Source organism: Macrotis lagotis, chromosome 4 (genome assembly GCF_037893015.1).
Source record: "Macrotis lagotis isolate mMagLag1 chromosome 4, bilby.v1.9.chrom.fasta, whole genome shotgun sequence".
NCBI classification, from domain to species: domain Eukaryota; kingdom Metazoa; phylum Chordata; class Mammalia; order Peramelemorphia; family Peramelidae; genus Macrotis; species Macrotis lagotis.
The window spans coordinates 53,094,981-53,121,730 of NC_133661.1; the positions used below are offsets into that span (position 1 = coordinate 53,094,981).

Sequence of the window (26,750 nt, forward strand, 5' to 3'; positions counted from 1 at the left end):
GATTCCAAGAGGGACTGGATGGAACCTTCTCTGCCCCAGATTCAAGGCAACCTTGGAAGTGCCCTACATGTTACCGAACCTCATATATCTCATTGTCTTCACTACATCTCTCTTACCCATCCCTTTCTCTCCACTCAAAATCACCCCCTTTGCCCCGTTCAGACCCTCAGTTTCCCTCTCTGAATTACTGTAATACCCTTCTGACTGACCTTCCTTCTTCCTGTCTCCTCCCCAGAATGTCCTTCCCAGAGCTCAGTGATTACTTAGTATTAACCTTGCTCAAGATTCCCAATGGCCACCTCTTCCCTTTGGGCTCCATTACAGACTCAGACTGGCATTTACAGTTCTTTGTCCAGCTCCATTAATGTCCTGCCAGATTTATTCCATGCAACTCCATTTTTTTTTTTTAGGTTTTTGCAAGGCAAATGAGGTTAAGTGGCTTGCCCAAGGCCACACAGCTAGGTAATTATTAAGTGTCTGAGACGGGACTTGAACCCAGGTACTCCTGACTCCAGGGCTGGTGCTTTATCCACTACACCACCTAGCCGCCCCCTGCCCAACCTTTCTTAGAGGACACAGTTGTACTGGTATCGTGGAGATCAAAAGACCTGGAAAGTCACAATGAGTTTAAATTTGATGTTAGAGGAAATAGTTTATGGAAAGGTTTTGGAATAGCACACAAGTTTCCTCATTGTTAGTACTTGTATTTACTGATCAACGTGTAATGCACTGAGCTATCCAGGTGAGTAGAACACTGGGCTGGAATCAGGAAGACCCAAGTTCCAATCTAGCCTCAGATGCTCTAGCTGTGTGACCCTGGGTAAGTCATTTAACCTCTGCCTCAGTGTCCTTATCTGCAAAATGAGTTAAACAGCCCCTAACTTTTAGGCAGTAAGATATTTGTAAGCGTTTAGGATACAGTAGTCATACAAATCTTAGCCATTGTAATTTTGAACTAGTAACAGTGGGGCAGCTAGGTAATGGAGGGAATAGAGCCACCTGCCCTAGAGTCAGGAGGATCTAAGTTCAATGTGACCTCAGACACTTAATAATGACCTAGCTGGGTGACCTTGGGTAAGACATTTAATCCCATTGCCTTGCAAAAAAAGAAACCAAAAAACAACCCAAAACTAATAACAGGAATACAGTTGGTAAACATTGTATTTCTTGAGTAGAACAGATTGTAAACTTCTGGAGGTCAAGAGCCATTTTCTCCTGGGCCTTTGTGTCCAGCACTTAGCACAGTGTCTGTACCTAGGATTTCACTGGTTTTGGGAAATCCCTGCTGAGGAAATTCTCTCTCCCAAAGCAGGTGGCACTTCCTTTTTTAGTGTACAATGTTGCTGGCATGAATCCGAGCCAGGTCTTGAACCCAGGTCTTCTAGTGTCTGAGGCTCAACTCCCTCAGTGTATGACATTGCCCCTGCTCATGATGCTTGAGTTAAATGAACATTAGCCTGTTAGTGGTGGAGCTGGCATCCCCACCCCCTCCACATTCCCTCTGACACAGTGCCATCGACTTGAGAAACGTCTCATTTCCCTATCCTCAATAGGGGAACACTAGGTAAATAATCCTGACCCCAGAGACTCATCTTTTCCTCTAGAAGGCCGTCGTATGTCATAGATCATGGAGCTGGAAGGGCCCTTCTCCCTCGTTTTAGAGGAGGAATCAATCTGGTCAAGGTCCCACAGGGAGCAGCTTGGGGTGCCTTCCTCTTCCTCACAGCTGTGGGCTCAGGCTCCCTATCTAATCCCATCCTCCTGCCTCTGCCTCCTCAGCTGGCAGATCCTGCCTGAGGTTAAATCAGGTGAGGAGGGAGGCGAGACCCTGGGTGCCCACAGCCACCCTGGCAGGCAGCAAGCACCAGTCTGGCCTCAGACCCTGCAAGAAGCCATATGGTCGGCAGGTGGCACCCGAACTCTTAGGATGAGCTGAGTTTTCTACCCACTTTCTGGAATAGATGAACTGGAAAAGAGAAAAAGTTCTGTTGGGCTTTGGGGTGTTGCCTAGTGATGCAGAGGGAGCTCCTTGCCGCGGGCTGTGGGCCAGCCCACTCCCCAGGCCTCCTGTCCCCTCCCGTCTCTGGCTCAGCTCATTGCTTTGGGTCTATGTGTGGAGAGGACAGAATAACAAGGGGGAGAAGGAATAGTCCTGGAATGCACCAAGCCACTTAGGGAAAGTGGAAAGACGGGGAGTCCTTTTTTCATTTTATTTTCTTTTTTAAAAATAAGTTTTTAATTGATGTCTTTTGTTCTTTTACAGCATTGTATTTTCCTCTTAATACCTCCCCCCTCACATAGCCATCCCATATGACAAATATTTCTAAAGACAAGATTAAAAAGAGAAAAATCAGCATAAATGTTAAAGACTTTGAAAAAAGTGAATGTTCTAAAACTGTAATGAAAAAGAATGGCTCAAATAACATAGTGAAAAAGTCTGAAAATGTGTACAATGTATAACCTGTAGGGTATTCCCTGCAAAGGGGTGAGGTGGGGCTGCCTTCTTTGGAGATGAGGAGTTCATACATGTCTTACATTGCACATGTTCTGACTTTTTCAATATTTCTTTGAGGTATAAAGTAAGCATTTTTTAATCACTAGCTGCTAAAACTTTACAAAAAACTTGTTTATATCATTGTGGACTTCGTGTTTACTTTCTTGGCTCTGCTTACTTCACTCTGTCACATCTACATTCAGAATATTTTATAGAATATGATAAAAGATGTTGATCTAAATCTAATTCATGCTCATCAGCTTCCTTGTTTGGGGAGTCATTTTCCAGGGCTACCTCAAGGCTCACCTGCCTCTTCTATAGATCTCCCATGGTTTTCTGTATTCATCACACATTTCATTTTTATTTTACTCTCTTGTTAAAATTTTTAAAAATTATATTTTTAGTGTATAAAATAAGCCTTTCCAAAACAGTACAAATAAAAAAGATGGTTGCATATGAAACTGCAAATCTACTATGTACAACTTGCTATTACTTTCTTTTTTCTTTATCTTTTGATTTATTTTCCAATTATATAATAGATAATTTTCAACATTCATTTATGTAAGGTTTTCTATCTCACTCCAGCTTGGCAAGTAATCTGATAATCTGATGGGTTATATATGTAATCATTTCTTACAGCACAGAAATATTTTATTTTATTTACAGTTTATTTAGCCATTCCCAAATTAGGGGTGTCTACATTATTTCCAATTCTTTGCTGCCACCAAAAATGGTGGTGTTAACAGTGATGTATATAGGGACTTTCTTCTTATAATGATTTTCTTGGTGTGTAAACTTAGTAGTAGAATTTCTGGGTCAAAGTATGGGGATATTTTAGTGACTTCATTAGCATAATTACAAGTTTTTTTTAAAAAAAGTTTGTATTTATTCAGTTCCACGAACAATGCACTGGAGTGCCTATCTTCCCACAACATCTCCAACACTGATGTTTCCCAACTTTTATTATCTTTGCCAGTTTGCAGCATGTGAGATAAAACCTCAGGGTATTTTTGCTTTGCATTTCTCTTCTGTTTAAAGAATCAGGGGTGGCTAGGTGGTATAGTGGATTAAGCACCTGCCCTGGAGTCAGGAGTACCTGGGTTCAAATCCGGTCACAGACACTTAATAATTACCTAGCTGTGTGGCCCCGGGCAAGCCACTTAACCCCATTTGCCCTGCAAAAACCTAAAAAAACCCAAAATGAATCGGAGCATTCTTTCATATGGTTCTTAATAGTTTGCAATTCTGCTTTTGAGAACTGTCTATTCATATCCTTTGACCTTATATCTATTGGGATATGGTTTTTGAATATATGTATATATATATATATCAGATGTTATACATTATGTACGCTAATTTGATAAAAGATTTCCCCCATTTGATCACTTCCCTTTTTATCCTAGATGCATTAATTTTGTCCGTGCAGAAACCTTTCGGGTTTCATGTAATCAAAGTAATCCATTATGCTTTTTGTAATTGCGTCTATCCTTTGTTTGGTTAAGAATACATCTCCTGGGGCAGCTAGGGGGTACAGTGGATAGAGCACCAGCTCTGGAGTCAGGAGGACCTGAATTCAAATCCAACTCAGACACTTAATAATTACCTAGTTGTGTGGCCTTGGGCAAGCCACTTAACCCAACTGTCTTGCAAAAAACCTAAAAGAAAAAGTACATCTCCTAAATGTATGCATAGAAAAGGAGGACTAGTCCCATAGTGAGGTTGGGGGAAACCACATGAATGGAATGCTTTACTTCTAGCCTTGAAATGTTAGAAGATAGAGAGCAAAATCTCCAGGGAACTGGATATTACACCAGGGAAGGTTTTGACAAGAATGGGAGAACACAGGATATCAAGAAATAAATGGACTGCAATCTTCACTGTTAGGAATAATAAAACATATCTATGGGGTTGTAGATCTGAATCAGGATGCAAATGTTCCTTTGATTAATTTATTTTATTTTTCATTAAATATTGTATCTGAAAAAAAATATATCTCCTACCTGTAGCTGACAGGTTTATACTCTTCTTTTTGTGGTGTCATCTTCAATGTTAAGGTCACATCTACATTTAGAATGTATCGTAGAATATGGTAGAAGATGTTGATCTAATTCCTGCTTGTCAGTTCCCTTGTTTGGGGAGTCATTTTCCCAGGCTACCTCAAGGCTCACCTGCCTCTTCTGTGAACCCCCTTGCTTGCTCACCTTCCCCACAAGTGGCCCCTCCTGTGACCCACTCCTTCCTCCCTTTAGCCTTTTCTTGGAAATGATTTTTAATTTAATTTTCTCTGCACAGGTACATTTTTGTAATGTCCCACAACCAGATTATAAATTCTTCATGGGAAAGAACTGTGAGTCATACTTCTTGATATGCAGGTAAGTGAGGTACAGGTATTGGCAGAAATGAGTGACTTAGGGGGCAGCATGCTACCCTCACTTTAAGGAGGGTGGTGGGTATGGAGCTGACCTCGAGCACCAGGTCAAGTTCTGCCTCTGACTCAGATTAACTAAAAGACCCTAGAACTCCTATTTCTAAAGAAAGTGATGGTAGAGACACTGACAAACTAGGGGGTTAGTGCATCACGAGTTTAGCCCCTATCTCTGGACTTATAACAATAATCATGATTTTTATATAGTAAATATTTAATAAAAAAACATTTAGAGGACTTGCAGGCTTGCAAAGTTCTTTCCTGTGTATGATCTCAATTGACCTTCCCAACAACCTTGAGAAGGAGGGGTTATCCCCATTTTGCAGATGAGGAAACTTAGTAGAGGTTAAGTGACTTGCCCAGGATCACACAATCTGGTCTTCCTGTCCAGAGCTCCATCTGCTGTTCCTCCTCATTGCCTCATGTTTTATGTGGTGTTCCCTAGCAAAATGTAAGCTTCTTTGGTCCAGAATGATGTCATATTTAATTTTTGTGCCTACCACAATGTCTTCTTGGTGTGCACATAATAGGTAAAAGGAGAAGCTCCTACAGATCTGCGAGATGTGGGGAAAAGTGGAGAGGAGTTTCATTTCAAATGAAGTCGACTCCTCTAGTTGAGTTGCTAACAGATGGCTTTGTGGGAGCTGACGGCCCTTGCCTTCTCTCCAGTGACCAAGGCATGTATACTGTTAGCCTGAGTGCTTGCACAGGAGGCCATGACCCCTTTACCTTTGTCACAGGGACTCGGCCTGAACTCTGCTCTGATGGAGCCAGGGAAATCTCACAAATTGAGTCATGTGCCAAAGAAAATGATTTGTGACAATCTCTCAAGACTGATACTGTGGCTCCAGGATAAAAGTTGGGTCTGTATAATTAAGACGTTACTTTCTGATGTTTGCACCTGGGAGGTTATGGGGGAACACATTAAATGCTGGGCTAAGGACTTTGTCTTTTATGCTACAGCAGTAAGGGACACTCCCCTGCCCCCACTCCTGACCAGGGGAGTATAGACATATTTATTAGGAAGCTTATTTATACATTCTTTGTAAACTCCAGACTATTCAGCATTTGACCTTGTATGTGATAAAGACTCAATAAATACTGAATAAATGTTTGGCACATCAGCCCACATCTTCTTCATGGTTCTGTAGAATTCAGTCTGACCTCACTCTTTTCCTTCACTAAAAAAAACTGTTGACCTAACAGACTCCCACAAGTACCCAGATGAATCTCCTTACAAAAACATTCTCCCCCAAACAGTTAACGTAAAGAAGGATTACCTGTTAACATCTGGCATTGTATTTGACCATAATTTTGTTGCCTCTATATAGCAGCTTTGTTTACATTATAATTTCTTTATATTGTTCTCCTGGCTCTGCTTTCTTTAATTCCATCTTTCTTTATGGTACATTAAATATCCATCACATTCACATACCACAATTTGTCCAGCCAGTCTCTAAATATTGGGTATATATATCTTATTTTCAGTTTTTTTGTTAACAGTGAAATGAACATATTTTTGTACCTTATGGGACCTTTCTTGCTGCCAGCAATCTCCTTGGGCTACAGTCCTAGGAATGGAGTCTCTGGGTCTAAGAATATGAATAATTTAGTGACTTTTCTTTCATAATCTCAATTTATTTTCCAGAACAGCTAAGTCAATTTACAGCTCTATCAGCTGTGAATTATTATCCCTGTTTCCTACAGATCCTCCAACCAGTTTTGCCATCTTTTAGTATGCTTGCTAAGCTGGGTATGAGGCAATATCTCAGGATTGCTTTAATTTGCAGTTTTCTAATTAGTAGCAATACTGAACATATTTCAGGTGGTTATTTGTTGTTGTTTGTTTTTTTTAGGTTTTTGCAAGGCAAATGGGGTTAAGTGGCTTGCCCAAGGCCACACAGCTAGGTAACTATTAAACGTCTGAGACCGGATTTGAACCCAGGTACTCCTGACTCCAAGGCTGGTGCTTTATCCGCTAGCTCACCTAGCCACCCCCCTCAGGTGGTTATTAATTAAGACTATTCATGCTTATGAAAATTGCTTCTTCCATCTCATTTGACCACTTCTCTTGTGGAGGGCAACTTTCAAACATGTATTTGTCAATTTCCTATAGATTTTGGATATTACTTTTTTTTTTTTTTAGTTTTTGCAATGCAATGGGGTTAAGTGGCTTGTCCAAGGCCACACAGCTAGGTAATTATTAAGTGTCTGAGGCCACATTTGAACTCAGGCACTCCTGACTCCAGGGCCAGTGCTCTATCTACTGCACCACCTAGCCGTCCCAGATATTACTTTTAACACTAATTGTTTTTCCTCTATTCATGTATTTTATGATTCTAACCCTATCAACTATATTTGTGAAAAACTTTTAAATGTTGTCTATTTTGCCTTTTATAATCTTTTCTGTAACTTGTCAGTTATATTTTTCCTCCATCCATAACTGTAAAATATCTTATTCTCTAATTTTTAAAATACTGACATGTATATTTAGATAATTTATTCATTTTGAATTTGTTGCATTTTAAGGTGATAGTTGCTAATCTAAACCCACTGTTTTTTTTTTTTATCAATCTGTTTTATGATTTTGCCAGAAGTTCTGGTCCTTTCTCAGTAGTTGTTCTTAGGCATGTTGCCTCTCAGAATATCAATATCTTCCTTCAAGACTCAATTCTGTTGCCTCTTGCTCCAGGAATTTCTTCCAGAACCCCAGTTGTTAGTCCCTTCCTCCCATTTCTTTGTATGTGTATTTTCTTCTTTGTGAACATGCTTCCCTGAAAGAACATGAGCTTCTTGAAAAAAAGGACTTATTTGTCTCTGTATCTATCACAGTCCCAAGGCGTGGGGACTGGCTTAAAGTTGGTCCTTAATAATAATTGATGGTTTCTCATTTTAAGTGGTCTATTCCACTCTTTAATGTTTGAAATTTAGTGCCTAGTCTTATTCTGTTTTTTCCTCTACTTTCTCTAACTTCTACTTTTCCCTCTTATTATATCACTTGATATTCCTTCAAATGAGTTATTTTATCTAATTCTAAAGTAACTCAGTTAATTTGGTATGTAGACAGCTAGGGGGCACAATGGATCTGGAGTTAGAAGACCTGAGTTCAAATCTAGCTTCAGACACTTTGTAACTGTGTGACCCTGGACAAGTCACCTGTTTGCCTTAGTTTCCCCATCTATAAAATGCGCTGGAGGACATGGCAAACCACTTTCAGTATCTTCACCAAGAAAACTCCAAATGGGGTCATAGAGTGTCAGACATTACTGAAACAACTGAACAACAACTAAATCTGTAGAGAAACTCTGGTCCTACTATTTTTAGTCTATTGATAGGAGTCAGCATAAACATAATCTCTTTGGGCTTCAGTTTCCTTGGCTCTGTGTACAATGAGGGCCTTGGACCAGATGACAATATTTGGGATCCTGTGATCTGGTTTCAGTCTTCAATTTTCTAACCTGAAGAGGTGTAGCCCTTTAAATTTGTCCTCATATCTTTTCTTATTTGACTTCTGCACTTTATCCAAGGCACGAGTGTTAGGAAATAGAATAAATGGGGTGATGGCCACCCTGTGGCCTCACCCTTCCTGGAGGAGACTCTTTGTCAATGCCTAATTCCCCTCATTGAATAAACCAAAGAGGGAAATCTTTTTCTTTAATGCCATCATCTTCTCTATCCCCAGTGTTTGGTAGGCCAAGGAAAAGCACAGATTGGGGCACTGTGCTTGCATCAGAAAGATGACAGGATTTGAGTTTGCTGAATGAGGAGAACTTCTCTGGTTTTCTAATTGGTAACGGCATTAGTAAGGACTCAGATTATGGGGCACTTCTTGGTACTGGCACCCTCTTTCACAGAGCCGTTCTCTTTCTGTTCTTCTATCAAGCCCCACTCCTGGGCTCTAAGGTTCAGAGGACATAGCCCAGTAAATATTCTCATTTATCTTCTGTCTCTGAATCTCTGATTTGCTCCAAGAAGCCTGTTCCAGAACTATCAGCTGGGTTAGAGTTTGAAGGGACAGATCGAGGACAAGGGCAACTAAGAGAACTTAGGTGAACCTTCCCCCTTGCCTTGTGTACTATGGAGGCTGAAGGGCAGAGGCAGTCTTTACCTGTCCCCAGGGCTGCTTCAAACAGATGAAGTGACAATTTCTCAGTATGGAGCAAGTAAGAATGAACAGGCTTAAAAAGTATGGTGTTGGGCAACTAGGTAGTAGAGTGGATAGAGCATTGGCCCTGGAGTCAGAAGGACCTGAGTTGAAATCTGACCTCAGACACTTAACAGTTACCTAGCTGTGTGATCTTAGGCAAGTCACAAACCTATTGCCTCAAATAAGAAAGAAAAAGTATGGTGACCTCAGGAAAAAAGAAAGGTTAGAAAATGGCATAATATGACCCAGGATAGGATGCTAGAGCTGAGAGTTTTCAAACTATTTTGAGGAAAATGTTGGTCTTGGCAGAGACTTTCCTTTTTGATGCACTAATATCCTCTCAGGAATTTAATCTCTTTTGTTAATAAGAGCTCAATGCCCACATATGCTCCCTCTGTGAGCTCTAAATTGTAAAAATTAACTTACACAGCATACTTTTGGATCACACATGCAAGGCCTATCTGCAGAGATCATCAAACATGGTCTCACAGGTTGAATTAGTGGAGATTCTATGGCAGCTGAAGTAATCCCAATCAATTATATAATCACAGACCTTTAGAGCTAGAAGGAATCTCAGAGGCAAATTCAGTCCAATCCCCTCAATTTACAAATGAGGAATGATTTGTCTAAAGCAGAGATTCTCCTGGATCCCTCTGGTCATTTGGGGAAGACTCAGGGACTCTTCTCAGAATCAGTCAGTGAAGGATATGATTCATTGTAATTAGAGGGTAATGAAAACAAAGATGACATTTCTCCCATCCAAGTTCACTGACCCTTCTGAAATCCAGGTAAAGATCCCTGAGGGTTAAGATTCCTGGGCCTCATAGAGCAGGTGGGGAGACTTTCCAGGAATATCAGTTTGGGCTCTACATCACATTGAGGGCCCCCCCATCCTACTCCCCCCCAGTCATTTATTACCTATTACCAGGAGGGGACTGAAACCCAGCAAAGCTTGAATGGGGATAAAGAAGGCAATTCACTGCAAACTGGTATAATTAAAGTGATATTTTACAAGTATTTAAGACCAAGGACAGATAGGGATTCTGATCTAGGCCTGTCGCAGAGAAGCAGCATTCCATAGCTCCCTATGGGAAAATAACCAGAACTGGCACAGCAGAGAGGAGAGACAGACAACGAAATTTGCTTATTAAGTGGTGTATCCTTGCTGACTTTCAGATAAAGATTCTTCCTTCATTCTTGGTTACAGATCTGGAGAGCAGTGGGGCTGGGTTTTCTTCTGGGTGAACATGACTTCCTCAGAGCCAGCCGGGGAGCATAAAACAAGTTCTTCCTCTGATCAAACCCTTCGGCAATGACCAAGATAATCGCACTGTTGTCCAGAGTTTCCCCATTATGGGTTCTCTTAAAAAAATAAGTGAGAGGAAAAGCAAATAACTTCCTTTAGAAAATATCAGGAAGAGGGGAGGCTAGGTGGCTCAATGGATAGAGCACTGGCCCTGAAGTCAGGAGCACCTGAGTTCAAATCCGGCCTCAGACACTTAATAATTACCTAGCTGTGTGGCCTTGGGCAAGCCACTCAACCCCATTGCCTTGCAAAAATTTAAAAACAAAAACAAAAACAAAAAAAGAAAATACTAGGAAGGTAAAAACAATGCAGGAAGGAAAGAACTTCAGTCTCTCACTGCTGCTCTCAAAGCTCTGGGCCTGCCTGTGGTCCTCCGCAGCCTATATCTGTCAGACTGCTGATGACATGACCCTAAGGAAGAGGCAACCCCAGCCCACTTGCTTCAGAGTGTTCTGAAAGGCCCAGTGTGTGGGGGGGTGGAGAGTGAGGAGGCAGAAAGAGAACCCCGATGATAAGTGCTAGAAAAGGGGAGAAATGTGGTTGGCCAGGCTGATGAGGTTCTGCCCTCCGAGGGAGACACACAGTGCTTCAGGACCCCCATTGGTTGTACTGGAGGGCACCCACCGGGCGCTTCAGGTCACTACTTGGGAAGGGTAAAGTCCCAGGCAGTCTCCTGAGCACACTTCCACATGGCCCTCATGAGGCGGGTGAAGCCCATGTCCTTGGGTTTCTCCAAGCCTCTCATGAGTCGCTGCTTCATGATGGAGACAAACTCTTTGTTGCTCAGCTCCCCATTGCCTGGAGGGAGAGAAACACAGGTGGCATTACTGGAGGCTCCCAGAGCAGGAAATCTCAATAGCCAGTTGGGGAGCAGAGGCTGGAGCAGAGGGTTACCCAAAAATACCGCATGACATCATCCTTAGTGTTTCTGTGACTGACCTTGAAACCAAAATCAAATCTTTAAGTGTCGAATCTCCCAACCTATTTAACACCAAGTTCCATTTTTCTTGCTATATCAGGTAAGTGTGGTTAAATTAGATAATCTCTTGGGCCCTTAAAGGGGTAATGTTCTTTGATTTTATTCTCCAAAGTCCTAGAATTGAGATCATCTAGCCTAACCCTCTCCTCTGACAGCTCAGAGGATCAATGACAGACTCAGGGTAGGACAGTCTGGGACAAAGCTGGCTTCCAAGGGGCCTTGGATAAGGCTGCATTACTAGCCTGGCTCTTGGTCTGACTTCTGGGTCTCATCTGGGACCAGGCCTGGTACTTGCTTCTGAAGGCAGTGGTCTGGGGAGGACCATGCCCTGTGACCCTAACAGCAGAGGTTGATCCCATCAGGAAGGGCAAGAGGTAAGCTTGGCAGTTACCTCTTAGGGAGCAGTGGCAGCAGCTCCTTTATCTGGGAACATGGTGACAGTTTATCTTTCACCTAGAGATACTGACACTGCAAGGATTTTCTAGGCAAGGGCTGGGCTCCTTGGGCAGAAAGCTCTAGACCCTTCATCCAACAGCAGTAATATTTCAGCTGTGCCCCATAGGTTTGGGTCAAAGTCAAGATGGCATCCATGTCATAGTATTAATGCTGAGAATCAATCCCACCCAGGATTGTGCAGGGAAGCTCTGATATCTGCTGAAAATTTGATTTGTTTTTCTGGGTCAAGGCAAGACTTCTGAGGCTCTGAATTCACTCTTGGAGATTCAGATTCAAAGAGAAACAGCATCCACAATTTCAAAGGATGACTTCCCCCATGAATTGGACTGTCCAACATCTTGCATTCACTCTGAATAAGAACTCTATTTTGAATTTCTCTGATTAGTCCCTATAGATGTCCTGCATCTCAAAACTGTATAGCACACAGATCAAGAGTTCCTGGAATTGTCTGCCACTTTTGATAATGGCTTTGTTATGCATCTCTGATTTAGGTTTTATTTATTTTGCAAGTCAGCAGGGTTAAGTGGCTTGCCCAAGGCCACACAGCTTGGTAATTATCAAGTGTCTGAGGTCACATTTGAACTCAGGTCTTCCTGACTCCAGGGCTGGTGCCCTATCCACTGCACCACCTTGCTGCCTCTGATTTAGTTTTGAAAAACCTTCCCCCAAGAAGTAAAATTTATGGTTATCATTCTGTCACCAGAATTATTTTGGCTAAAACTGGAACTTGCTCTAACAGTAAAAGGTAGAATTCTGTTGATAAACAGGTCAAGTCTTCCAACAATATCTTACTGCAGAGATACTGCTGAAAACCTGGCATGTCTTCCATATCAGTGCTACCATGAAGAAGGAGAGGAGTAAAGTCATGGCTTCAACTCTTCTCTCAATGTAAACTCAAACAAGGAGGTAAAAACCTTTCCATTAGCCATCACTGGAAGTTCTGTGATCTGAATCTATAACTAGAGAGGCAGGTCCATGCTGAAACTAAATTAGTGATGTTACCATACAGTGGTAACAAATAAGGCCACAGTGGAGCTGGGAAGATAGGACAAGACCATTCAGTGGAAGGGGAAAACTGAACATTATGGTCAGTCATCAAGTATCTTTTAGAGATGGGCATTATACTAGATGATGGGCGGGAAGAGAGAACATACTTAAACTACATACAAACAAGATATATAAGGAACAAATTGGAGATACTCTCAAAGGGAGGGCACTAACATCAAGGAGGACCAGGGACGGGTTTTTTTGGTAGAGGGATTTTAGCTAGCACTTGAAGCCTAGGTGGCCAGGAGATGAATGGGTAAGGAGAGAATTCCAAGCAAGGAGTCCCTCAGTGAAAAATGCAGAAATTTAATGGAGTGCCTAGAGATGAGGCATCTAGTGCATAATTCTACTGCATGACTGAACAAACCCATCTCTCTTAGAAACTCCAAAATTCTTGTGAGCTCCTAATCTTAGTAAGGAGCAAGCTAGCATTCCTATTTCTGCTTTGAGTTGTAAGATGCTTAGAGTTAAAAAAACTAGCCTAAAAGACTGAAAGCAAATCAAATTTAAGATTTAAAAGCCCAGTCATAGAGTTGGGATCTTTTGAGATCATTACTACTGAAGGCTCTAACTTTGGTATGAGGGGAAGAGGAAGGTGGAAGTGATATGGTATCAGTCGAGTTTAAAAGCTATCTGTAAAGTTACATTATAAATAATGTATACCGCACCAGCAATGATGAAGGAGATACTTTTCCTACCCAAGCAAAGGTCCCAACTCACCATCACAGTCAAAGAGTGCAAACACCACATCACACACATGGTCTGAGAGTTCTACTTTTGCCACAGTCTTCGCCACCTGTTGCATGGTCACTAAAAGAGAAAAAAGGGATATTATAGTGACATAGCTCAGTGACTGGTCAAAGTCCTGGCCAATGGGAATAGTGCTAAATTTGGAGTCAAAGGATTTCTGTCCAATTCCTAGCTCTTTTTGATTATGAGCAGGTCTCATAATTTCATTAAATCTTCATTTACTTATCTGTAAATCAAGTGGGATTGGATTCATTGTCTTCTAAATGCCTTCCAACTCTCTACATGGGATCCATCCTAAGGTCCTTCATAGCGAGAGGGAAAAACTCCAAAAATACTCCCTCCCATAGGTTCACTTTTTATTGTCATCAAAAAGTAAGTAGTTGATTATAAGTTTTTCCTTATGGAAAGCAGTATTCCCTATAGATAGAATATTCTTATACAAAGAATTGTTCAATTAATTGTATACAGAAATAATTATATTCCTTGTAGGTATAATAAAAATACAGGAAATGAATTTTGATTTCTGGATGCTCCCTAATCCATTAGATTTATAACCCTTCTTCAAAGGGCTAACATAAAAAAGTTTGTAATTTGTTGTCTTGGAAAGCCACATCAGCAAAGCATGATCATCTCACTTTTCTCTAAAGCTGCTGCTGTCATATGTCCAAACTGTGTAGCTGAAGTAGGCTGCAGGCTCTTGGGGATGGCTCATAGAGATCTGGACTTAGGAGGCTCCGAATCCCACACTCACTGTTTATACTTCTTTCTTATACTGTTTATACTTCTTTTTCAGTACTACCCCATTCCAGTTCTTAGGATAACAATATTTTGTTTACTTTGTAGGTGTGGATTCAAATCTTTGGCCACGAATTTAATAACATTTAAACCCCAATTAAGAAAACTACAATTTGGGTGGGCCTCGCCTTAAGCCTGGACTCAAGTCTCTTTTGTTGGTTGACAGAAGTGAGAGGTTGGGGCATATGTCATGGTTTGCCAATGATATTTTTAGCATATATTTTCATCTATTTCAGCAATTTTCATCAAAAGTATTTCCCAACAGGGAAACCTAATTGCTTAAAATCAAGTTTAAAACCAACTAGCAAATGACCATCTCTTATATGTTTTATATATATAAATCAAATCTTTGTTTTTCTTTCCAGTAATGGAGAAAAGAGCAATATACTGTTTATAACCAAGGACAATTTGGTTTAAATTAAATTTTATACAGTAATCCTGATCATGCCAAATTTGAAAGCTATTTAGTTTAGAAAGGCTGGAATCCTGAAAGCTATTTAGTTTAGAAAGACTTGAATCTATCACAAATAGATTTTTAAGCCATAAATGAAACAAAATGTTTTCAAACTTTTTAGGCAAGAGAAAAAAATAAGGATCCTGTCACTGCATCCTTCCCTTGCCTCTGCTTGCTTATTATATATGAGCTCTGTACCAGCTATTTTTTGTTTTTCTAATCTTGCTCTGCTGGATAAAAAGTCTTCTCTGTGGCCCCCACATCTCAAAGGCTTATTATGTTCACTTTTATAGTAACCAATATAACATACATTTGTGAGATGCACACACACACACATTACTGAACTGAGGACTAGAAAAACCCAGAGGGAAAAAGAGTCTGTTTCAAGCTATGAATCAATCAGTAATGAAATCTTCTCTAGTAAATATTAGATGAGTTTCATCAGAAAGCACCAATGGCAATGTGAATATAAAACCGGGGTCAGGAAGGCCTTCCTTCTAACTATTCTATTCTGCTACCATCTTTCCCTGTTCTATTTTTCACCTGATCTCTCCTTGTATCTCAAGGTGCTCAATAAAACTAAGAGAAAGGAATATTCTTTTTCTGTATAATTTTTTTTATTAAAGATATTATTTGAGTTTTACAATTCCCCCCCAAATCTTACCTCCCCCCCCCCACGGAAAGCAATCTGTCAGTCTTTACTTTGAGTCCATGTTGTACCTTGATCCAAATTGAGTGTGATGAGAGAGAAATCATATCCTTAAGGAAGAGACAAGAAGTCTAAGAGGTAACAAGATCAGACAATAAGATAATCTGTTTTTTTCCTAAATTAAAGGGAACAGTCCTTGAACTTTGTTCAAACTCTACAGCTCTTTATTTGGATACAGATGGCACTCTCCTTTGCAGACAGCCCCAAATTGTCCCTGATTGTTGCAGTGATGGAATGAGCAAGTCCATCAAGGTTGATCATCACCCCCATGTTGCTGTTAGGGTGTACAGTGTTTTTCTGGTTCTGTTCATCTCACTCAGCATCAGTTCATGCAAATCCCTCCAGGCTTCCCTGAAATCCCATCTTTCCTGGTTTCTAATAGAACAATAGTGTTCCATGACATGAGAAAGGAATATTCTAACAATCCCCAGGCAATCAATCTGGTTTGGTAGGAAGAGTAGCAAACTAGGAAAGACCTGGATTATGGTCTGAGTTTTGCCAATAGCCTAGTGGCACCAGTACTGTTCTGTCTTTCCTATTTCTTCATCTACAAAATTATACAGGGTTGAACTAGACAATCCTTAAGGCCTTCCAGTTTGCTTCATTAATTTACTCATTCAACAAGACAACAAAATGATGTAATAAGCCCTGTGTTGAAGAAGAGAGCAAGTTAAGTAGGACAAGGTCCTTGGCCTTCAAGAGCTCACAACCTTGTAGTTGTGGCTTTAAGATGAAGTATCCTTAGGGAGCAATATCCAGAATTCACAGATTATGATCAAGTGTGCTGAGGAATCCATCTGTTATTCGTGATCTTCATAATCTTCATTTGCTTGCAAGTGAAGATAGCCAGCTCATTATAAGCACTTATTAGGCACCTATTTTGTGTCTAGCCCAGTACTAGATGCTATGAGATACCATTGAAAATACAGATAAATTCTATACTCCTATAAAGAGTAGTTAGAAAAAACAAAAAACAATACAAAATGAGAGCACATTATGTGTCTGCGTATATACATACTTATACCTATAGAATTAAATTTTATTGCCAGCTCTAAATTTTCTCCCTCCAACCTTTCTCCTCCCCTTTGAGAAGGTAAAAAACAATTAACTATGTCAAAAAAAAAGAAAGAAAAAAAAGAAAAAATATGCTTCAGTCTACAGCAAATCTATCATCTCTCTATTTGGATAATGTGTTTCATCATGAGTCCTTTGGAACTGTTAGTCGCTGAGTTAATCAGGGTCTTTCAAAGCTTGCTTTTCTTTACAATACTGTAAATACAATAAACACTACATAAATTGTTCTCCTGGTTCTGCTTATTTCACTTTGTATCCATTCATACATACCTTTTCAGGTTTCTATGAAACCAACTCCATCATTCCTTACAGTACATTCATATATAACTTGTTCAATCCCCATTTGAAAGACATTCCTTTAGTTTTAGATTATCTGTTATCACAATAAGAATTGCTGATAAATATTTTTGGATATACCACTTTAGGGGAAAGATCTAGTAACAATATGGCTTGGGTTTAAAGAAAGGTATGCAGATCTTTTTGGGCAGATCTCCAAACTTTTTCTCAGAATGGTTGGACCAATTTACAGCTATATCAGTAGAAGCACAATTATCAGAAATGTTACAAATTATAGGGGAAAATATTGTAAACTGCAGATGTATGTAATTCTTGCAGAGACTTAGATTAAGGAATGATATTTATCTGGAAAAGTTTGAAATTTTTGAAGTCTCTCACATGAGTAAAAAGGTGGGAATTAGGCCATCATGTGTGGAGGATGGAATGCGGTTCAGCTTGCCTGAAGCATACACAATACTAGGATAAAACAGTGAAAGCTGACATTGGGACTAATTGAGCAGACAGATCCTGGAGTCTTGAATGCCTGGTCAAACCAAGAGACAACCAGAGTAAGGTAGTGAAGTGATAAAGATGGTGCCTGGACAGATAATGATTTTGATAGGTGTGTAGAACAAGGATTGGAAGTGAGGAGAGAAAGGCAGAGGAATCTTGCATAGGAGGTTGTTACAGCCTTCTTACCTCCCCCTACCCTTTCTATCCAGATAACACTTCTGGGGTTAAGGAAGACAAAAGGACAGGGATCCAATAAATCAGACTAAGAGAGGTTTTGCCTCTTTCCATTGCACTTTCTACTTTATGTTCAAGAGTGGTATTGAACACACATGGCAATTAGGGAGAAGCAGCTCTGAGTTGCACCCTCACTAATAATTCCTGATCATTCAATATTTGACAACAGTATCCTTTGTCTTGGAATCACTATACACTTGTTTTGATGCAGCCTTGCAGGGTGGTCTTGGAAGTGTTAAACACTCTGTATTTCAAAGTTTCATTCTCTACTGTACTGTTGTTGGCCACCACTAATCCCCTTTAGGAATGTAGGCTCAGATGTCTATTCAGAATGTTTCAGAATAAGGTAGAAGACATCATATCTAATATACATGTCTATGCTTTAGGGGAGCCAGAGATTGCTTCACTGCTAAATCTTAACTCTCAGCCTTGCAGGCCAAGAAATGTGATTTTTTTTTCAGCTCATGGATCAGGTTCTATGAATCTACCTTATGAATAAGTCCTGCAAACCACATTCACAGGAGAATTGGAGTGTAAATTTTGAATGAGAGCCATAACTGCCAAGTAGACCAGAACACTGTCAGCAGGTCAGCATATTTCCTTTAGTGTAGGGAAACCCAATCAAGATTATAAAATTCCTTTGTGAAGAAAGAATGGAGCAAAATAACTAGATACTCTGCAGGGATATTTTCTCTGTTGAAGGACCCTTCTCCATTCTAAGGAATATAAGTGGTCTGGCACTTGTGTTACTGTATATTTTACCCTGGTTAGTATTAATTCATCATTAATCTTCTCTGTCAATTTCATATTTGTCCACACATTCTTAATTGTCACCTCTCTCTGTCTCATTTCTGTCCACACAGATCTTTCCCTTTTAGAATTGTTCCACTCTTTGAGTCTCAAGAGACACTCTGGAAGAGAACATCTGGTCCAATCTTCCATTTCACAGATAGGACAATAGGCCTAGACTTGTTCAAGGTCATAAAATGGACTAGTGACAGAAGACAATCATGACCTCTGGGGCTTCCACACTTCCAGTCCATTGTTCTTTTTATTATGGCATGCACTGGTGATTCTCGCTTGCCAGTCCCTCTCCTTGACTTTTCTGGAGGGCTCTTTTCTTCCAAATTAAACCAAAACCCAAATGAGCTTCTGAATAATGTCAGTGGCACTATGGGATTCTTTAGGAATCCCTAGGAGGAATACCTCTCTACTTTTCTTCAGATATCTCTCCCTCTCTTCAAGATGAAATGGAGAGAATAGGTTATTTTAAAAGTAGAACATTCAAGCATTATCCTGAGTTCAAGGAAGGGGAACCAGTCCTTGATGATGCTGGTGAGTGAAGGCTTGCCAAAAGTTCTATGATCTTCAAGGATCAGTTTCTCAGATTAGCCCTCAGGGTATGATTTGTAGTGGGTGAAAATAAACAATTAACCAAATGAAGAGTTAGTAAGGTCCCTAGTAAGTGGGATGACAGCACCAGCCAAGAGGTCAACCAGCAACTAGTCCTGAGAGAGTTACAATCTAAATAAGAGTTACAATTCCTTGTTCCTGCTTCAGTGCTTAGGGCTGTCACTGCCACCAGTCTCAGCATCCCCCAGATGATGAACTAAGGTAATGTGAAAATGCTCCAGTGACACTTGCCTAATGTGAAGCACATTTTTTTGTGTGCCAGTTTCCTCATTTGTATAACAAGGGCAGGGGAGAGGGAGGACCAGGTAGAGTAAAGGTAACCAATAGGGTCTATAAAATTCAGATTCTATGATCAAATGAATAAGTCATAAAGACAGTCAAAAAGAAGGAACCTTTGAGGGCCTTTCTCCTCTGCATGATGCCCATGCTACATTAGAAGCAAGAATATTGCTTTCTGATGGATGCTGGGACAAGTAGCAGCCACCTACTGGAAGGAAGGACACTGTTAAGGTTGCAAAGGAGCTTCCAACAAGGCTTTCAAAAGCTGTTGCCACCACCTTCCTAAAGACTTCAGATGTTGGGTTGACTTTCAGATCATTAATATGGCCCAGGCAAATCCCAGACATGGTCAATTTAGTAACAGAAAGAAAAACATGTTGAAACTCTAACTAGAGGCCATATTTTGAACACCTTTATAGATAGGTGAGCTTTCATGGTATGCTGCAGCAATCAAGCCTCTATCACACTTATTGGCCAACACATGGAGAAACCCTTCCCTTACCTCTGTATATGTTTATCTGTCTTTATCTTTGTCTCATCCTCCATCCCCTCTTTTTTTTTTCTCTCTCTCTCTCCATCCTACTAGTCAGGAAATGAGAGATCATAAGTGAAGCTGGTAGGAACTCATTTTTTTTTTAGGTTTTTGCAAGGCAAACAGGGTTAAGTGGCTTGCCCAAGGCCACACAGCTAGGTAATTATTAAGTGTCTGAGACCGGATTTGAACTCAGGTACTCCTGATTCCAAGGCCGGTGCTTTATCCACTGCACCACCTAGCCGCCCCAAACTCATTCTTTTAGAAACATGAGATGTTACAGATGCAAGGACTTAGGACTTGCTTAGGACTCAACTAATCTTAAAACTGCATTTTATTGGAGGACATTAAAGAACTAGAGAAATTAAGTGTGTTCAAGTTTTACAGCTAATGAGTAGACAGCAGAGAATCAAAATGCTGGAATTTTAGAGATTACTGATTTCATCATTTACCTGAATCTTTCCTCTATCTCAGAAGTGTCAAACCTGCTAATCTAGCCAAACCAGATTAAAACTTTACTGGGAAATGTTTAACAAAATAAATAAAAATACAACCTAGATAATGTTAATTTGTAATTTTCTAAGTCAACACATACTTGACAGGGATAGGATTCTTTTTGAATTTGACACCACTGCTCTACATCATGCCTGATGAAGAGTCTTCCAAACTTTACCCGAATCCATCCTTAAATGATAGGTACTGATTATCTACCAAGGAAGGCCATCCTATTTTTGGACAGTTACTTGTTAGGAAATTCTTCCTTGAATTGGGGCAGAAATATGTCTTTCTGTAAATTCCACTCACTGATCTTAATTCTTCCCTGGGATGGGAGGGTAAAGGCAAATAGAATAAAGCAGTGCCCAATTAATAACTGAAACAGACTTTCAGAATAGGAAGGGTTCTCAGGGACTATGAGTTCTATTTTCCTGTAAGGAAATCCAGAAGTATTTCCTGAATGATTACAAGTTTGTGATACAAAATGCCGGACTTCTGAGAGCCTCAAAGTGCCTATGGAGTGGCTACTCAAAGGCACTCTGGGGAATATGGAAGTAGTAGAAGAATAGCTCTGAGCACATACAAAGGCCTCTCACAACAACATAATAAAATGTTAATTGAGATCATAAAAGCAACAAATCTTGGTAATTAATGGATGTTAAGGGAATCAGAAGAGAACTGACAGGGCCTGAATTGGATCCTAAAGAAAGGTACATGGATGGAATCATAAGTGAGACAGGGGAGAGAAGAGGAAGCAATTCAGGAAGGAAGAGTAGCATGAATGAAGAGAGAGAGAGAGAGAGAGAGTGTGTGTGTGTGTGTGTGTGTGTGTGTGTGTGTGTGTGTATCTGTGTCTGTGTGTGTGTAGAGAGTGAAAACTGTCTTTCTGGACTCAGCAGTTGTATCTGGAAAGCCAATTTAATTGTATGTCTCCATTTTCTCAATCTGTTTAGCTCCCTTCTCAATACAAACAGGGTGCTCTAAGATGTCAAGTACAAAGTCAGAAGGAAATTATGCTCACTCATTTTCATTATCTTACACTATATTGCACTGAAATACTCCTGAGTAGTCAATGAATTTTCCAAATATTGTGGATCCTATCACAGTGCCTTCTTATGAACACTGCTTCCCCTTTCTGGTCAAATTTGGTAATCAATGTCATTTATCCCCAGAAATGCATTATGAAATTTCCAAAGACTTGTCCCAATGCAAAAGCAACACTAAAAATGGGAAAAAGATAGGTATGAAGTCTTATACTGAAGATTATGTTCAAAGCCATTTGAGAACCTTAGACCTCAGGCCTTCTGACTGCAGAGAGCTCTTTCCAGAGTTCAGAGAGAAAAGGGAAAGGCAAATTTGTGAATGTGCTATGTGGGATGGCAGGGGGAGGGGGAATGGCTGAATTGGATATAATTTCCTGAACTTGGTCCTAAGGGCCAGATCACAGACCTGGCAGCCTTTGCATAAGGAGAATATATCAGGTATACCTTGGAGTCCACCTCAGTAATTTTAAGAATAGCTGTCAAAGAAGCTTTTATAAGTAGTAAGATGGAATGTGAAACATGGAGTAGGGGGTTAGTATGGAGGATTTCACCATAACTACTTTAAAGGTAAAAACTGAGGTTGTGCCTGTCCTGGCCCAGATTGGAGCTGCCTATTTCCTCCAGAGGTGGAGATGCTTGGCAAGGAGAGATGCTCTGGTAGAATTGCATCCTGAATGGTATGCAGCCTTGTGACTTAGCAGACTGCAGTGGAGAAAATCAAAAGCAGCCTTAGCAACTGCCAAGGTTAATGCCACGGTGCTATGAGGTCAACCCTTTGATGGGTTTTCTGGCCATTTTCTGGCTTCTAAGATTTCACCCCTCACCCCCAAAACTTTTTTTAAAGTAGACAAGGTAAAAATTTTATTTAAAGCAAAATAATTCCAGTCTTATAAGGATGAGGGGAAAAAACCCACCACCTGCAAGATCACTTTGTCTTTTTCCAAACTGAACACATAGGAGCAGCAGCCCTTCAGAAGTAAGCTGCCCTCTCTGGGTGGAAGGGGAAAGGAAAGATGGTAAACTGCCGAGAGGGTATTTAACCTCAAAGTCCCTTTTACTGTCACATTATAAAGGTTATTCACTTGAAGGGAAAACTGTCAAGACATACAAGGGAAGGAAGAAGGTGGGGGCCACTGGGATACTGGCCTCTAGTGTAAGAGAATCCCCACTAACCAGACAGTCAGATCTCCAACAGGGCTTCCTCTGTCCCTTGGCTGGAAGAACAATGGACAGTCTGTGAAGGAACTGAAAGACAATGGTTACAGTTTTATCTGGAAGGTTGGAGGCAGATATGGTGACCTAAGATGGAGAAGGCCTATGAGAGCAACATATCTGAGGGGTAAAAGCTCTACTCTTTGGGACATCTGGGAAATAGCCATAAGAATTCGGGGAGTACCTGGGGGGGAGGGAAGGGTTCAATGATTGAGACTCTTAAAGCCAATATGGTAGATTTAATTTTCACTGTAGTTTCTATGTCAGATCTCTTTGGGAGTGCCTCCACTTCCCCCTCCCTATTTACAGAGCTGTACTGTTCATTGATTCTGTCCAGTAAAATATACTTTCCTCTGTGTAGATAAAGCCTTTCTAGTCACAGAAAATTGGAAGGTAGATTAAAATCTTTTGGGAATAAGGTGAAATGAGTTAAATAATATGGATTATTATTGGGCATTTTCATATACTGTATTAGACTGAATTCAATCTGGGACTCATGCAAGTCCCATCTGCACATGGGGCAGGAGCAATTTAAGCTTGGCCCCCCATGTGCTTTGCCCACTTTTGACACCCAGAGCTCCCTTTCTGTCTCTTGGAGGCGGATTCTCCTGTAGGATCACTCTGACACAGCCCTTCAAGGCTTTTCAATTAATTTCCTTCCTTCCTTCCTTCCTTCCTTCCTTCCTTCCTTCCTTCCTTCCTTATCAAGGTAGTGGGGTTAAGTGACTTGCCCAAGGTCACACAGCTAGGTAATTTTAAGTATCTGAGCTCAGATTTGCACTCAGGTCCTCCTGACTTTAGGACCAGTGCTCTATTCACTGTACCACCCTTTCCAATCAATTTTTATGCACTATCTCATCCAGTCCTCACAGGGTCAGTGGGGCATGTCCACATCTCCCTGTGAGATAGGAGCTATTATTGTCCCTACTTTACAGAAGAGAAAACAGATAAGATTTCACAGTCATTAAGTGTCTGAGGCAGGATCTGAACTCAGATCCTCCTAATGTCAAGTCCAGCAGTCTACCACTATCAAATCCTGTTTCAGACACAAAGGTTCTTGAAGAGGAACAAATAACATCAGGAAGGTGACATCTTGACTTGCAAGTGAGTTGGACTCGGATGAGGGAGGGAGTCATTTGGCTCAAGATGACTTGGAGATGGCCCTGTATGCAGTGGGAAAACTTGTTTTTTTTTAAGCTAAGGTCTTCTCCAGGTCTCAGTTTGACTGGGGCATTGCCCATTTAATGATTGAGGCTAGGTAAGAAATGAGGCAAAGAATGGCTTCTTTTACCTAGCTGTCCCCTGAATAACATGAAAAATAAACATCTGGTTCTGTAACACATTTGAGTCTTTCTAGCTTTCTGATATTCTTAGCATAACAGTGAGATCTGATTTCAGAACTGTTTTCCATTCTGCAAAACTGATAAGGAAGACCCAGGCCTTTTCCCCCATCCCTGGCCCCAGCTTCAAACTGGGTGTCTGCTCAATGTCATTTTTAAGAATTTGAGCTTTCTTTTTCAGATTGATGGTGGCAAACATGCAAACAAAACCTTAAGAACTGTTCTTTCCAAACACACATCATTGTTTTCTCTTAGCATTAATTTGTCAGGGCACCTGTTGCCAGAAGTAAATAAATAAGATAAAGTGATATTCAATCACATAAATGCAGAAACCTTGAGGAGCAGTATGGCAACTTACCATGCACAATGCTTACTGCAAAGCTAGATTCTGATAAAGCAAATTGAGAAGGAACAATGTGCAATTCAATTATAGACCAAGGCCACCAGTTGGATAGACTGACATTCCAATCTTCCCACATAGTCCTGGCTTTCTTTGACTCAGCATTTTCCAGGAGATTCTGATTGTCTGGGGCTTGGAACAAAGGTAACACTTTGGAGGGCATTTTTAATGAAACTCAGTCATTTATTCTGAGTAATGGAGGAATTACAACAAGATTACATTTCAAAAATCAATTTAAGATGAAAAAAATCAGAGTTCATTTTTTAAAAAAAAGATCCAGCTTTCAAAGTGCAGACATATTGCATGTTGCATTCTCACTACAGAGCTCTTTTCTGGCCAATTTTGAGACAGTAACATACTTGGAATTCATAGAGCACCCTCCTCCATGACTGAAGAAAAAATCTGAGAAAGCCTAAAGCAGGGCAAACCTGCTATTACATGATGGCAACCTGGAATGCCAATGATGCTCCACCTCATCCAGAAGTGTTTATTATTCAGCACATGCTGGTATCACAGGCCCTTGTAAGCCAGGCCCTGGCCACACTGAGATAAAATCAAGAGAGGTCCTGGCCTCAAAAGCTCAAGGGTGAGGGGCAATTGCATAGGACCAGGCATGGAGAGGACCTGCTGGAGAGAATCCTGATAATGATAAAAACTCACATGGCCCAAAAACTTGAGAATTCACAGGCTGCTGTATCTATAGCAATTTAATAATGAGGATGATGATGGATTATTTCTACTCACAATAAGAAGAGGATCTTTTTCCCCATAAACTCATTACCTATATGATTCCTTTGTTTCTTTTCTATATTCCAAGTTCCTAAGAAAAGAGATAATGTTATAGCAACATTATAGTCACTAGGAGATAGCTGGATGGGCTAGTGGATAAAGCTGTTCTCCAGGCATGAATAGTGGGAACTCTGTGAATCCCAAGGATGTGATCATTTCAAAATTAGCCAGAACAGAGCTCTGTAGTGAGGATGCAACCTGTAGGATGTCTGTACTTTATTTAGGAAGATTCCTATGCTAGTGGTGTGAATGAATGACTGTAGGTCAGAAGCTAAGTGAAGCTGGACTATGAACAAGAAGGAAAAGGTAGCTGTGGGAGATAACAGGAAAAAAGCTGGGTTTAGTAACTGATTTGATATGGGAGATGCCAGAGTGGGAAGAATTGAAGGATGGAGAATTGCTGACCCTTTCTCCAGAAATAGGGGGAGAGGACACAAGAGGGAGAACTATTGAAGTATGTTTTGATCTACATTCAGACTTCCATCAGTTCTTTCTTTGAAAGTGGATAGGATGGGGTGGCTAGGTGGCGCAATGGATAGAGCACCGGCCCTGAAGTCAGGAGTACTTGAGTTCAAATCCAGCCTCAGTCACTTAACTACCTAGCTGTGTGGCCTTGGGCAAGCCACTTAACCCCATTGCCTTGCAAAAACTTAAAAAAAAAAGTGGATAGGCTTTTTTTCATCATAAGTCCTTTGGAACTGTATTGTTGAGATTAGCTATATCATTCAGTTGACCACTGTACAACATTGCTGTTACTCTGTACAATGTTTTCCTGATTCTGCTCATTTCATTTTGCATCAGTTCATATAAATCTTTCCAGGTTTATCTGAAATCATCTGCTCATCATTTCTTACAGCACAATAGTATTTCATTACACTCATATAGTACAACTTATTCAGACATTCTCCAATCGATTTCCAATTCCTTGCCACCACAAAAAAGAACTGCTATAAATGTATTTGTACATATAGGTCCTCTCCTTTTTGTTTTTTATTTCTTTGGGATACATACCCAGTAGTGGTATTGCTAGGTCAAAGGATATGCACAATTCTCTGAATAAAGTTCTAAATTGCTCTTCAGAATGGTTGAATCTCTTTATAACTCCACCAATAGTACATTAGTGTTTCAAATTTCTCATATACCCTCCAACATTTATCATTTTCCTTTTCTGTCATATTAGTCAATCTGAGAGGTATGTTGTGATACTTCAGTTTTAATTTGTACTCCTCTAATTGATGTGATTTAGAGCATTTTTTCATGACCATAGATAGCTTTGATTTCTTTGCTGAAAACTGCCTGTTTTATACTATCAATTCTTAAAAATTTAACTTAGTTCTCTATATATTTGAGAAATGAGGCCTTTAGCAGAGAAACTTGCTACAAACATATTTTCAAAGTTATGATTACTATGTATTTCCCTCCATACTGCTTCTCCCCATTCCCATTTATCTTTTTTTTTTTGCAAGGAAATGGGGTTCAGTGACATTGCCCAAGGTCACACAGCTAGGTAATTATTAAGTGTCTGAGGCTGGATTTGAACTCAGGTCCTCCAGGGCTGCTGCTCTATCCACTGTGCCACCTAGCTGAC

At 40.4% G+C, this 26,750-nt stretch overlaps 1 protein-coding gene across 3 annotated transcripts in view; it reads right to left on the reverse strand.

Annotated features, from left to right (window-relative positions):
• Positions 1–1,980: 1,980 nt before the first annotated feature.
• The window catches only part of MICU1 (mitochondrial calcium uptake 1), a 221,362-nt gene continuing 196,592 nt past the window's right edge, over positions 1,981–26,750 (reverse strand). For 2 of the 3 annotated variants that reach the window (XM_074232797.1, XM_074232798.1), the window contains exons 11-12: positions 13,575–13,664; positions 1,984–11,170 (exon numbers count right to left, since the gene is read on the reverse strand). In XM_074232797.1, the coding sequence (XP_074088898.1) occupies positions 11,013–11,170; positions 13,575–13,664 (248 nt within the window). In that variant the 3' untranslated portion in view covers positions 1,984–11,012. Of the gene's footprint in view, positions 11,171–13,574; positions 13,665–26,750 lie in introns of all 3 variants that reach the window. The other variant, XM_074232799.1, reaches the window with a different exon arrangement.